Raw genomic sequence first — 12,729 nt, forward strand, 5'->3', positions numbered from 1 at the left:
AACATTACAGCCCTGGAAACCTGAACAGGAAAGTACAGTACAAGACATTTCTGGAAGCAAACTGCATGACAGCAAACAAGCAGCTGCATATCTCAAAGGCAAGCAGCTCAAAGCATGCTAAACCTAGAACCACTTCAGCCAGGAGGAAGTTCTTCCCTTCCAGGATAGAGATAAGTAATTTTTTGAGGTGAACCACACGTTGACAATTAAAAAAAATTTACATATATTTACTCTAAGTGTATCGTACCTCTTGAAACCAGATAACTTTGTTAAGACACTGTAAGTTATTAAAAATATTTCTGTTATTGTTTTACAAATAGCAGAGTAGTTTGAGTTAAAACCAATCAGAACATTTTCATTTGTTTTGCTTATACATTTGCAATTTTCATGTACCATGTGAATTCTTACACTCACTTCAGTGCACTGGGACAAAACATTAAAATGTGAAAATCTCATTACTGGACTTGAAAAAGGTCGAGTAGGTCCAACCACTGAGTGCACCAAAGCTCATCAGTAACGACAGATGTAGAGAATTAGCCCACTATGCACCTAAGAAAAGCCCCCACCCAACCCTCAGAGAACGCTGTGCTGCACTGAAATGCAGCTTTTGCCCAGCAGTCAGGGGCTCAGGGCCTGGGAGGGCTCAGGGACACATTTCTGCAAGGGGGCCAGCAGCACTCCAGCGTTGCTGGCCTCGCTGTGGGCGCTGTACAGCCCGTGCCTCTCGATGTAGGCGCGCACCCCGTCCGGCACCAGGTAACGCACGCTCTGCCCCCTCCGCAGGGCTCTGCGGATCTTGGTGGAGGAAATCTCGTTGGGGATCCACTCCTCCACCAGGTGGATGTTGTTCTTATGTCTCCACAAAATGTCAGACTCGTAGATGAATTTCTGGGCGTTGTTTCCAGCCCTACTGATACACACGAGGCCGTGCTTTTCCACAATTTCGGTGATGTCCTCCAGCTTCCACAGATTGGGGATGCCAAAGGATTCCAGCATGTCACTGCCACACAGCAGTTTAACCTGTGGGACACCTTCAAGAGAAAATTAAATGAGAAATAGGGCTTGGTTTAGGGCTTGGCAGATTTTAGCAAACTTGACAGGGATGTTTAATTTCTTGGCTCTCTCTCTCTGTATCTTTGGTTAAGATGAGACAATGGAATGAAATTTTTAAAAAGATTCAGAGTATATAATTTATAATTAGTAGCCATTACACAGCATTTTTCTGAATAAAGGTTATGGGAGTCTCTTCATTAAAGGGATCTAATGCCTTATGCTGTGGAATCTAAGGGAATAAAGTTACTGAGTGACATCAGAACCAAGAGCAACTATGAAAGTTGCTCATCCATGCAATTATCTTGAAATAACAAGGATCATTAACCATTGAATTTGCTAACAGACTTAACTTTTTACAGCCTGACTCTGATTTTTCTTTTTAATGGGCTCGTGGCTGTTTGGTTGCTGCTTTCTCTTCCGTCCCAGCTTTGTTATGGGTACAGGATCCTGCAGACTATTAGTGACACCAGCAGATAAAAGCTTTTGATGATGATACCTGCAAAACAGATGTATTTTAGGTATGTTAAAGACACAGGAAAAATCTGGAATACTGTGGCCTACCAAAGAACCTATCTCTGCAGTTATCCCAACTTGTTAGAGTTAACACCATTCCTAATCCTTCTATAGGTTCATGAGACTTTTGAGAGGTTGGCTGAAGAATACCTTAAAACCTTTAGTGTTTCCAACCATTCGCTCTGGCAGCTTTCCCAGTCATCAACTTCCACCCAATCTGAGTTTTTTGTAGCCAGTTTTGCCATAGTCACTCGGTGATTTGCACTGATCAGACCTTTCTTCTTGTATGCATCACTCACTGGTGAAATGATGCCTTTGATTACTTTGTATTTTCCTGTGGAAAAAAACACATTGCACAAGAACATGACAAGTGGTTAAGCAGATGTTACTTCCCCTGCACTGCATTTAACCTGTGACATAACCATTATCCAGTGCAATGGCAGCTGATAGCCAGCCCTGTGGAAAAATACAGGACACTTCTGCACTGTCAATGAAAGAGTTAGGAAGATATCTCAGAAAGATCTCTTTCTATAAACTATAAAGCCTGTGCTTTAGCTCATTAAAATCAGTAATAAGCAACACATATATGAGTTCTCTCATAATGGCCTACGTGGTTTTGTATAAGACATAAACACCTATCAGCTTCAATATCTGAGTAGCATTTGCAAAAATATGTCACTGTCAAACAAGCATTCATAGACACAAGATATTAATCCTAACATTTAAGTGTCTGAGTTATATAAATTGCCAGACCTGTTTCATGGAAGTAGTCTTTGGCCAGCTCAAACAGCCTCAGGTGCATGTTGGTGATGGGGTTGAAGGACCCACAGGCCAGCAGTACCACTTCAGTCCTCCTGTCAGGATCCTCCATGGCCATTCCTCACAGCCACGGAGCCAGGAGCAGAATGCTGGTGCCAGGTACAGCCTCTACAGGAAAAGGCATCAGAAAGAGTTAGTGTTACTTGTGCTGCCAATAAGCAGAGGATAAAATTTCAAGATCAAATTGAAAGCTGTATTTTTCTTCCATCAATCTGGCCTGTGACTGCTCATGTGACACTTCTTTGTCCAATTTCTAAGTGATTAAAATATGAAATCACTGCAAAGAGGCTGCTTGCCCAGAGAGGATGGTGTAGTGCCCACTCTGAAGAAAAGCAGATCATACTTTTAAACTTCATGTGGAGAGGTTATCTGTCCTGATTGCAGGACAAACTTTATCAGAATTTTGCACCTTTTTTAAGAAGCCAGTGCCAATCAACTGCCAAGAGACATGTAGGCAGGGAACTTCTCGTGCTTATAGGGAGAAACAGAACATCCTGTGACCGTTCCTAGTCTTGCCACTCTAAACTGCAGTGAGCCTTTCCAGCATGATCTATAAAACCAAGATCGTGTCACATATTATGTTGTATTAAATTATGGAGGAGAACAGTGTCAACATTTCTTCATTTGGGATCTATTTACATTTTCTGAAATATAAAATGTAAAGGGGGTCATTTATGTAATTCAGCATGGTATGTGGGAAGAGAGTGCTATAGACTAAACATAAGAAAAGTCAGCCTGCTTTGTGTTGCAGGAAGTGTTAGGTGGACCAGTGGAAAAGGTGAGAGAAGAATAGTAAATTACAGACATTTAGTAAAAGCTGCAATGAAATACTGGGGTTTTTTCCCTTTTCTAAAATACCACAGTTCTGTTCCATTTCTGAGCTTCAGTTTCAGAAAGCTGTTTAAGAATTGCTGAAAACAAGGAAATTTTACTATTTATTATTTAATTTCTCCTCACACGCATTTTTGCTTCTGTATTCTTTCCTGAGAATATTCTGGCTTGCCAAGATGTTTTCCCACATGTGGCCTAACAAAGGAGAACTGCAATGGGCTGTTGCTGTTTGTGAGCTGTCTGAGACATCCTGAGGAGCACAGAATTGTCTGCCACTGTTTCTGCAGCAACATCACCACTGGAGAAATCCCACAAGGTCACCCTCACATTGTGCCTCCCTTACAGAGAGGCTGAGTGATGTTCACAGCAGCCACAACGCTGAGACACCATCACAGCCAAACCCTGGACCAGGGACTGTGTCCTAACATCAAACAGCCCGCGGATAAAAGGAACTCCTGCAAGGCTTCCTATTTTGTAAGTGCTAGTACTCTTCTGTCCTTTCAATAGTATCACAAACTTTTAAAATGTTCTTCATTACTGCAGAGTAGCTCAGCAGTGGTGGTACTTGAAATGCAGCCTTCACAGGGGCACTAGGAGAGTTACTATGGGAACAGGGAGGAGAGGAATTAGACTGTCTTTGTAATGCACAAATGCTACTTTCAACAGAGTGATTCATGCTGCAAAACTGGAAAAGGTTGATTTTTTCCTTAAAAAAAAAAAGTGCAAAAAAGTAGAAAATTTTAAGATGGAAATATAGAGTGCCTTTTCGGGAGTTAGTCAAATCTCCCTTTCCATGCTGCTAATTTTACAGTTTACAGGAAAAGGCAATCATTGCCTCATAAACTCACCTTGCACTAAAAGACATCAAAAGATGCCTGCAGCAGGTCTTGGGATGGCTCTGGAGCCCAACCTGCCAGTCACCTTCCGGGGATAAGCAGGTAAGGATGCTTTGCTCAATCTCATTTATGTTTCAGAGGCAAATACCTGTCAAACACGATTCTATATCGGTATATATACAGACCACAAGCACGATGTGGGCGTTCACGGACATCCTCCCGCGGCTCTCCGCCCCCGGGGGCCTGCACGGGGCTCGGCTCCCCGCCCAGGGAGCGCCCCCAGCCCATCCGCGGTGAGCCGCGCTCCCCGTGCCCGCTCCGAGCCCTCTATCCCCGCTCCGTGCCCGCTCAGCCCCGGGGCTGCCCCCGCTCTGTGCCTGCTCCCCCTCAGGGCCGTGTCCGCTCTGTGCCCGCTCCCCCCGCCGCCGCTGTCCCGGCTCTGTCCCCGCTCCCGCCGCCGCTGTGCCCGCTCACCCCCGGCCCTGTCCCCGCTCTGTCCCCGTTCCGTGCCCGCTCCCGCCGCCGCTGTCCCGCTCGGCCGGGCCCGCGGGGCCGCTGCCGCTCATTGGCCCGGGCGCGGCGGAAGCGGCGCCGCCGGAGCGGGATGCGCCCGCCCTGCCGCGGCCTGCCCGGCTGAGGGGTGAGGGACCCGGGGCCCGGCGGGCGGAGGGGAAGAGCGGGGCCGGAGCCCGGCCTGGAACGGGCATGGGGGTCCCCGGGTAGCGCCGGATTCCGCCTGCTGCTCCCCGCGGGCCGCCTGCGGCTCCGCGCTCGGCCCGTCCGGAGCGAGGGCCGCGCTCCCCTTCCGCCCGCCCGCCCGCCGGCGGTGGTGCGGCCCCTCAGGGCGGCCGTGAGGCCGGCGTGTCCCGTGGCTGAGTGACTGTGACTGTGGCTGTGTGTCCGTGTGGCCTTGTTCGTGTGGCTGTGCCCGTGTCCCCGTATCCGCCCTGGGGTGATCCCCGGGCAGCTCGGGGCTCCTCTGGGCAGCTCGGGGCGCTCTCGCCATCCCGGGGCTCCTCAGGAGCGCTGGTTCCCTGCGGCCGCCGGCGCTGCCTCAGGCACCTGCACCCGGGCTGGCTCCGGAGCAGTTCAAGGGGCGGCCCCAGAGTCCAATCTGTTGTTTCATACAGCGGGGCCTCTGTATTTCTTGCCACTTGATTTGACGCTCGCTTGATGTGCTTGTGGCTGTTGGAGTTCCCTGCTGAACCGCCTCTTGCTGTCAAGATAATTCTGTACACCCAGCCTTGCATTTCTGTATTTCCACTGCAAGGATCTCCGGGCGTTGTGATTAAAAGTTCCATCAGCAAGATATTGCATAATTTTAATATTTAGAGCATTTAAAATACGTTTTAAGTTGTTGATACAGACAATAAAATATACTTTCTCTTAGGAGTGTCATGTAAAAACAACATTTTCATATGAGAACAGAAAATGGCTTCAAGAGGAACAACAGAGACCAGTAAACTAAAACAAAACTTGGAGGAGCAGTTGGACAGATTAATGCAGCAGCTTCAAGATCTGGAAGAATGCAGGTAATAAAAATAGTTGCTTTCCTCTTACATGGCAGTATTTTTCTTAAGGGATTGGCAGAAGAAAGTGGTACCTGTCAAAAATCTTGGGAGGGGGGAGCTTATTTATATGTGTGTTTTGTTGTGGCCTTCTGGTTTTAAATTAGATAAGATATTGGTGTCAGGTAGTAAAAATACTTTTAAAAACCTTTATTAAGATTGTATTATATCTCTGAGAAAAACACAAGCAGAAATTCTCAGTATTTTCTCTGAAATGTTATATTTCAGTGTGACTTTTAAACTTCTAATAGCTGAAGTCACAATTTTGCCCTCTGCTCCATGAGATGTCTCAGGTTAAATCCTGAATGTGTCTTCTTGGGTCCTAGAGAGGAGCTGGATGCAGATGAGTACGAGGAGACCAAGAAAGAAACTCTAGAGCAGCTGAGTGAGTTCAATGACTCCCTGAAGAAGATTATGTCTGGAGATATGACTTTGGTGGATGAGCTCAGTGGCATGCAACTGGTAAGGATGATGTGTTGCTGAAAAGGTTCATGTTCTGCCTGGAGTTGATGAAACAGCAAATAGATACGAGTGATTCACTACAATTCTTATGTGAAATCTAGATGTATGTAATTAATGCTTTTTATAATTTAATACACTTGTATATGTAAAAAAACTTGGATAGGTGTCTTCATTTAAAAGGGAAAAAAAACTCATTGATGAATTACAACCTTAACACTGTAGGAAATTAAGACCTGGACAGTAATGGAAAGTTTCACAGCTCTTTCTCAGTCTAGTTACATTAATTACAGGATTCTTTAAGCCCTCCATAAAGGTAATTTTTTTTTAATTTCACTTCCATAGTTACGAAATAAAAAAGATGAGCTCTATGTATCAAATGATGCAGAGGGATACTAATGATGCTCTCCAGCCCTCATTAATCTCATCCTGCTGCTGTAGTTCGTGATTCCTGTTAGTCCTGGTCATTCTTGCTCTTCTCCTTGCAGGCAATACAAGCAGCCATCAGCCAAGCATTTAAAACTCCAGAAGTGATTAGAATGTTTGCAAAGAAGCAGCCGAGGCAATTGAGGACAAGGCTGGCAGAGGTGAAGGCTTCTGTTTTACTGCAAAATTTGTTTATTTGATTCAAGGGTGTAATGATTGTAAGGAAAACTTGGTCGTAAAGTCCAAAAGAGATGGAGAGGTTCTCTTTCAAAATTTGTTCAGTTTTAAATGTTTATTGAGGTAATGGGGACAACCATGTGTATTTCTTGATTTATCTTCTATCTTTCTGCTTCAAAGCAAAGATGGGATTAACAGAGTGAACTGAGGAAACTGCACATGGAAAGTCTGTGATTGTGCTGGGGGCTGGAGAATGGACTCGATGTTTCAGAGTTCTAAAATGAAGACCCAGATAAAGTGAAATCAAATGTGATTCCTACATGTGATGTGTAAATACATAATTTTAAATTATTATCATTTTCTCATAAAAAGAGGTCCAAGTTTGGAGAAATCAAGTCAAGGTTAGGGGTAAAGAGTATTTGCTGAATGTTCAGAAAAACTTCACAGACATCTTTTAAATCATAGACAGCTCTGCCCCTTACTGCTGTGGGTCCACGACTACTGATGATATTTTTAGGCTGTTGCATTTCTTATGCTGCTGTGTTGGGTGAAATAATGAGAAGCTTATATATATTTTGACTTTTTTTCCCCCTGGTGTGCAGATGGACAGAGATTTAATGGTTGGGAAGTTGCCAAGAGACCTGTACACCCAACAGAAACTGGAAATCCTGACTGCCCTCAGAAAACTTGGTGAGAAGGTAAGGCCTTGGTATGATAGTCAGGTGAATAGAGTTTCTGCCTATTTAGGAGGAATTAGAAATAATTAAAATAAGAAATTACAATTTTATAAGCAAATGATAAAATGCAACTTGCTGTTATTTTATGTAATGTCCTTCCATTTTAATGCCAAACTCTCAGAAGCTGAACATGTATCAAATAGTTTTTGGTACCTTTCTCTAAGGCTGTTTCTACTTTTAAATACTGCCTTTGGTGGGCTGTATGCATGAATCACACACCAGCTGGTACAAGGTGATGGTATTTATAAAAGCTACAAAACAAGTCTCTTACTGGCCATGTGCCACCAACTCATCAGGAGCTATTCGAGACCTCTGACATGTATCCAGCTTCACTTTTGTAGTGTCAATTATGCCTACCCCTGGGTATGAGATCAAGAAATTGGAGAGATGAGTGATAAATTCATTGTTGCCCCAGTGGCAGAAAAAGCCCTGGGTTTGCCACCAGAGGGAGGAAGAGAAGTTACTTCTCTTTGTGGATGGTATATGAAGAAAATGGGTTGCTGTGTATCTCTGTACTTAAGCTTTTTTAGGAAATGAAGGAATGTAATGGAAAAGATCAAGTGCTGTACTTAAAGGAGCTGCAATCCAAGTAGTTTCCAAAGCAAAGACATTCCCTCAGTATTTTATTGCTTGACTGCCAGAGGAAAAAAAAGTTTTGCAATTCTGTAAAGGCTAGTTAAGGTTGTGAACTGAATGCATGAAGCTATCTAATGCTATTGCAATGAGCTCCTTGGACCACAGCATCAGTTCACTTCACCACACTCTGACCTGTCCTCTTCATCTTTTACAATAATCAGCAGCCTGCTGCACAGAGGGCTTGCTAGGACAGTAATCTCACAGCTGTTCTGCATGTGAACAATGACAGCAAATATTGCATATTTGTCTGCACAACATTGCAATTGTTAAGTAGCTGTGTGTTTGCTTACAAAGCCAGCAAAGGCAGGTAAGTAATGTTTTCCTTCATTCCAACATAATCCTGAATGTCTGTGCCTGATTTTTATATTTCTAATAAATAAACTGATGCAAACACTGTGAAGGGTTTGACACACATGCTTTGCTGTAATAAAGATGTGTATCTGAGGCTAATTAAATGAGTGACTTTTAACTTAGAATATCTCAACCTTCCAAATGTAGGTTACTGCTTCATTACTGTAAATATTTTATGGGCATCTGTCACAAGGCATCAGAGTACATACATAAAAGTAAAATATACATGGGGAAATGTCACTTTAAAGGAAGAGAACCATTTCTAGGTCATTGGCTCTTAACATGGTCAAAGCTGGCAGTGACTGCTTTTTTTTGCTTTCCTCAGTAGATGATAGGAAATAAACTTAGATCTTAGTCCATTACTGTACTGACCATGTGACAAAAAAGTTCTTGACACCTTGGCATAGTTTAGGTACACAGGTACAGTGTGACCTTTTAATAAAAAGTGATCACTGGAAATCTTGAAACTTGCATGTGCAGACATGTGTGACACTGCACATGCTGTCCTGCCTGGGCTGGCAGGAGCCAGGGAGGGAAGATGCAGTGCTAGGGGAAGCACATCTGCTTTTGTTCTAGGTTTCAGTATGGTAGATAACACTGCCCCTTAAAAGCTGCAAATGGACAGTTGCTGTAACCTGTCCTAGCTCATGCAGGTGCACAGGTGGGATATGCACAGTTAAGGTATCAGCTGCACAGTTGTGGTGTTTTTTTATTTAGCTCACTGGTGATGATGAGATGTTCTTGTCAACAAATGCTGGTACAGCCCTGAGCCAATTTGAGAGAGTTTCCACAGACCTTGGTAAGTTTTCATTCTCATAACTTCTGATTCCTTTGCCTCATTGAACACTGATTAATAGAAGTATGTCTGGTTCCCCTGTGAAAGAGAAAATATGAACAAGAGATTCATGCCATTAAATGTTATTATGTTTTATTAACAAGGAGATTGATACAACATCATGAGGAAAAAGTAACACAGCAAATAAATCCAATGCCAAACATCCACAAAATGTCAAGGGTGCCAGTTATGCTGAAGGCTTGAGTAGTGTGTCTCAAGCAGAGATGCTGCTCTTAGGATTAAACACAGATCTCTTTTGCATTAAAGACTTTATTCAGGAGAGTTTTGTCCTCTGCTTGATGCAGAGAATTTGGGAGTTATTGGCACATTGTCAAAATACATCTTTAAAGCAGTCTTCCTGCCATGATTCTCACACCTCTGATTGTGTCAGATGAAGAGTTCAGTTACAAAAGGCATTAAACAAGCACACCAGCTCATTGTAGCAGCAGTTCAACTGGGATGGAAGAGCTCTGAATGGCAGGAACGTGCCAGACTAGCTCAGGCTACAAATAAACTGTCTGGGTGCCCTGCCTTGTGCTCTGCTCTCCCTGCCAGTGTAAGCCAGGTGAGAACCTCTGTTCAGGAGGGGACTTTGGTGGCAGCTCTGGGTGTGGGAGGTGTTACCAGCACCATTCCAGCTACAAACACAAATCACAGCTCTGCAAGGGAAGCTGGGGGAAAGGGAGCTCCAGCCAGCCAGGCCCAGTGGCACATGGCTGCTCTAGACCTGGCAAGCCTGTGTGGAGTTTTTTTTTTTTTAATTAGCTCAAGTTCTAGTTTTCACAATGAAGGTTTGATTTCTTTGGATCTCAAATGTTTTGCTTGATTTAAATTGTGTATAAGGTAATTCACAATTTCCACTAATACTTACTGAAAATGCTTTTTCCCCCTCAGGATCAGGAGACAAAGTCTTTGCCCTTGCAAGTGTTGAAGTAGAAAAGGCAAAACAATGAAGAGGTTCATGAGGCTTGTGTCTCCAATTGTCAGCAGCATTGGATTTTGGTGATACTGTGTTTGGTTTTTCTGTTTCTAGCATGTTGAAAATAAGCAAAGCAAAACAAAAAACCCAAGCCCTAAACTTCTTGGGTCCTTAACCAGAAGATACGAAGTAAACAGCCTTAAGTGCACTTTGGAACCTTGGTGTCTGTACCCTTTAAGTAATACAAGCTCTGAGGCTGAACACTTAAGTGGAATTCTAAAACAAAAGCATGGTATGACTGTCTTTGGAAAGAGGCAGCTCTTTTGAACTTCTCTGAATGTGTATTTCTCTAACTATTAAAACTTAATCTTTTTGCATGTGGTTGTAGCAAGCAGATCTTTTTAAGAAGTGGTCCTGATGATTTTTTTGGGTGATTCTTCACATTGTCTTAATTTTTGTCTGGACTCCCTACTAAGTAGTTTGTGCTAGGAAAGCATTGAAGCTTTGGAAAATGGATGTCGTTTATTGAAATGCCATCTTTCTACAAACTGTTTGCAGAAGACCCAAAAGGAGCCTGGATGCTGATCACTGGCCCTTGGCTGCTGCTTTGCCGTGCACATGAATGAGCACTTTGTGTCCCAGCCCGGCTGAGGACAATGGCAGCGCTGTGGGGAGGCTTCTGGAGCCGTTTAACCTCGTGTATTGACAGGACAGGAATTGACAGGACATGGCAATGAGATGCTCTTCCCTCAGCTCCGGTGTGTAACTGCACACTGCTGTTATTTCAGAGGGCACATGGAATAACTTGCAAGTAGAAAGAGGTTTGAAAAGGGGGGGGAAGCTCCCGATGTGATCAGTGTTGCTCAGTCTCAGTGGTGGAGGGGGAGGGTCTGTGCCTCCACTGGACCCTGAATAAACTTGGCATAGGAGGATTTGAAATCTCACATAGTTGAATTTTTAGCTCAGAGACTTAAGTGGGTAGCATAGACTATAAACGGAAAATTAACGTGGTCAGTCGTCATTTAGAGTGCACTTACAGGGCATAAACAGCCTATAAATTAGCAAGTTTGTCTAATTGTAAGCTAGGACTGGAGTAGACTAGAAAATGTGTTTGTAGACTGTATTTTGCTTTAACAGATGTACTTTTGACATCTAGCATTTAAGAAATGAAAGGTATAGACAGCATAATTTGTTTTTCACTGACAGAACATTTTTCTCCCTGTTTTTAAAAAGCCTTTATTGAGGAGGGGTCTTTTGTCCATTCCAGCAGAACTATTTTCCTGTCTGGGACAGCATTGTGTTCTCTGACAAAGGCTGATTGCAGCTTCATAGCTGAGAGCAGCTTATTAAAAGGCATTATTAGACTCTGAAATTATGGGAAACAAAACAGTCTGTGGGGACTGGAGCTGCCTTCTTTTCCTTTCTGCTCATTACTGGTGCTAAGGAACTCTCCCCATACACCCCCAGCCTGCTTGCAGCATTACTATGTAAATTAAATCTCTCAGCACTCACAAAAAGTTTACAGTACAATGGCATGGAAATCTTTTTCCTTGTAGTTTGAGAGGTGCAAGTTTCCAGGAGAAACTTTTTTAAATTGGTTTGTAAATACTTCAGGATTTTTGCAAATTCCTCTACTGCTGGCAGTTGTAACTTTCCAATTAAATTGATCCTTGTCTGAACACCTTTCCAACATCGTGATGTTTCTGCTCTTGGAAGGATCTCTGGTGGTTTAGATGGACAAAGATGAGACTGAGATCAGTGCCCAGGATTGCAAGATTCAGTGTCAGGTCAGACTTCTCAGGAGCTGTGAAGGGTCAGAAATGAGAGCTCTACCCAGAGACTGGCTGTGTCCTGCACAATGCCCTGACCATAAATGTGATTTAACAAGGAAGCTGCTGCTGATGTGAAGCTATTCAAGTGTTGAACCTCACAGATAGTTAAGTAACCTCTTAAATAATTAGATTGATTTCAGGCATAGTAAGTTAATTGGTGTGTTGTGCTAAATACTTTGCTAAATAATCCTGGGATGTACCTCGATCACCATCTTAAATGTTTCTGCAGGGGCTGGGGAAAAAAAAGAAGTCCATAATCTATTTATTATAATAATGATTTCCTCAAATAAAAACTGATAACAAAAGAACAACTGCTAAATGAAAGCATGGGTTTGTGTTGAACAAACAAGCTTGTGATGTGTGAGTTCCATCCCCAGCTCAGTGTTGGACCTGGGCAGATCACTCATTCTGTACACATCTTTCTTTCCTGGAGTAAAATACAGATTATGATCCTTAAATATCGAGTGCTGTGAAGTTGTTATTGATCATACATTGCTTTGAAGATTAAAAGTGCTTTGTTTTTTTGTTTATCATTTTACTTCTGAAATAAGAATTGTAAAGTACAGTAGCTTTAGACACATCAGCAATGTTCCCAGAGTCCTTTTTTGGCCGTATATAACCTCCTTTTTTTAATCTTCTTTCTCTATAGAGTGAATTCAGTGATTGTACTGATCTGAAAGAAAAAGTGTTAGAAAATTTAAGCTTCAAAAATTCTGTCTCTCTTTCTTCTGTCTTTG

The 12,729-nt window shown here is 43.1% G+C and overlaps 2 protein-coding genes across 5 annotated transcripts; one reads left to right on the forward strand and one right to left on the reverse strand.

Annotated features, from left to right (window-relative positions):
• Window positions 1–199: 199 nt before the first annotated feature.
• On the reverse strand, window positions 200–5,247 carry NMNAT1 (nicotinamide nucleotide adenylyltransferase 1). 2 transcript variants are annotated; one of them, XM_088178654.1, is made up of 6 exons: window positions 5,115–5,247; window positions 4,065–4,200; window positions 2,320–2,493; window positions 1,717–1,900; window positions 1,404–1,549; window positions 200–1,031 (listed from the first exon to the last, which is right to left on the reverse strand). In XM_088178654.1, the coding sequence occupies exons 3-6, from the start codon at window positions 2,441–2,443 to the stop codon at window positions 619–621; spliced, it is 867 nt and encodes a 288-aa protein (XP_088034780.1). In that variant the 5' UTR covers window positions 2,444–2,493; window positions 4,065–4,200; window positions 5,115–5,247; the 3' UTR covers window positions 200–618. The 2 variants fall into 2 exon arrangements, with proteins under 2 accessions (XP_088034780.1, XP_014747377.1); XM_014891891.2 differs by lacking the exon at window positions 5,115–5,247 and adding an exon at window positions 4,527–4,614.
• LZIC (leucine zipper and CTNNBIP1 domain containing) lies at window positions 3,123–12,450 on the forward strand. 3 transcript variants are annotated; one of them, XM_088178655.1, is made up of 8 exons: window positions 3,123–3,690; window positions 4,028–4,154; window positions 5,443–5,584; window positions 5,947–6,082; window positions 6,568–6,666; window positions 7,285–7,380; window positions 9,124–9,205; window positions 10,136–12,450. In XM_088178655.1, the coding sequence occupies exons 3-8, from the start codon at window positions 5,484–5,486 to the stop codon at window positions 10,192–10,194; spliced, it is 573 nt and encodes a 190-aa protein (XP_088034781.1). In that variant the 5' UTR covers window positions 3,123–3,690; window positions 4,028–4,154; window positions 5,443–5,483; the 3' UTR covers window positions 10,195–12,450. The 3 variants fall into 3 exon arrangements, with proteins under 3 accessions (XP_088034781.1, XP_088034782.1, XP_014747379.1); XM_088178656.1 differs by lacking the exons at window positions 3,123–3,690; window positions 4,028–4,154 and adding an exon at window positions 4,266–4,345; XM_014891893.2 differs by lacking the exons at window positions 3,123–3,690; window positions 4,028–4,154 and adding an exon at window positions 4,622–4,692.
• Window positions 12,451–12,729: the final 279 nt, after the last annotated feature.

The sequence above is a fragment of the Sturnus vulgaris genome, chromosome 25 (assembly GCF_052056855.1).
Source record: "Sturnus vulgaris isolate bStuVul1 chromosome 25, bStuVul1.hap1, whole genome shotgun sequence".
Lineage (NCBI taxonomy): Eukaryota > Metazoa > Chordata > Aves > Passeriformes > Sturnidae > Sturnus > Sturnus vulgaris.

Coding starts and splice junctions, on each gene's coding strand:
- LZIC (XM_088178655.1), top strand. CDS start 5,484: ATGGCTTCAAGAGGAACAACAGAGACCAGTAAACTAAAACAAAACTTG. Junction 6,083..6,567: donor AGCTCAGTGGCATGCAACTG/GTAAGGATGATG, acceptor TTCTCCTTGCAG/GCAATACAAGCAGCCATCAG. Junction 6,667..7,284: donor TGAGGACAAGGCTGGCAGAG/GTGAAGGCTTCT, acceptor CCTGGTGTGCAG/ATGGACAGAGATTTAATGGT.
- NMNAT1 (XM_088178654.1), bottom strand. CDS start 2,443: ATGGCCATGGAGGATCCTGACAGGAGGACTGAAGTGGTACTGCTGGCC. Junction 1,550..1,716: donor GAAACACTAAAGGTTTTAAG/GTATTCTTCAGC, acceptor TCTGTTTTGCAG/GTATCATCATCAAAAGCTTT. Junction 1,032..1,403: donor TCAGAGTCAGGCTGTAAAAA/GTTAAGTCTGTT, acceptor TTTCTCTTGAAG/GTGTCCCACAGGTTAAACTG.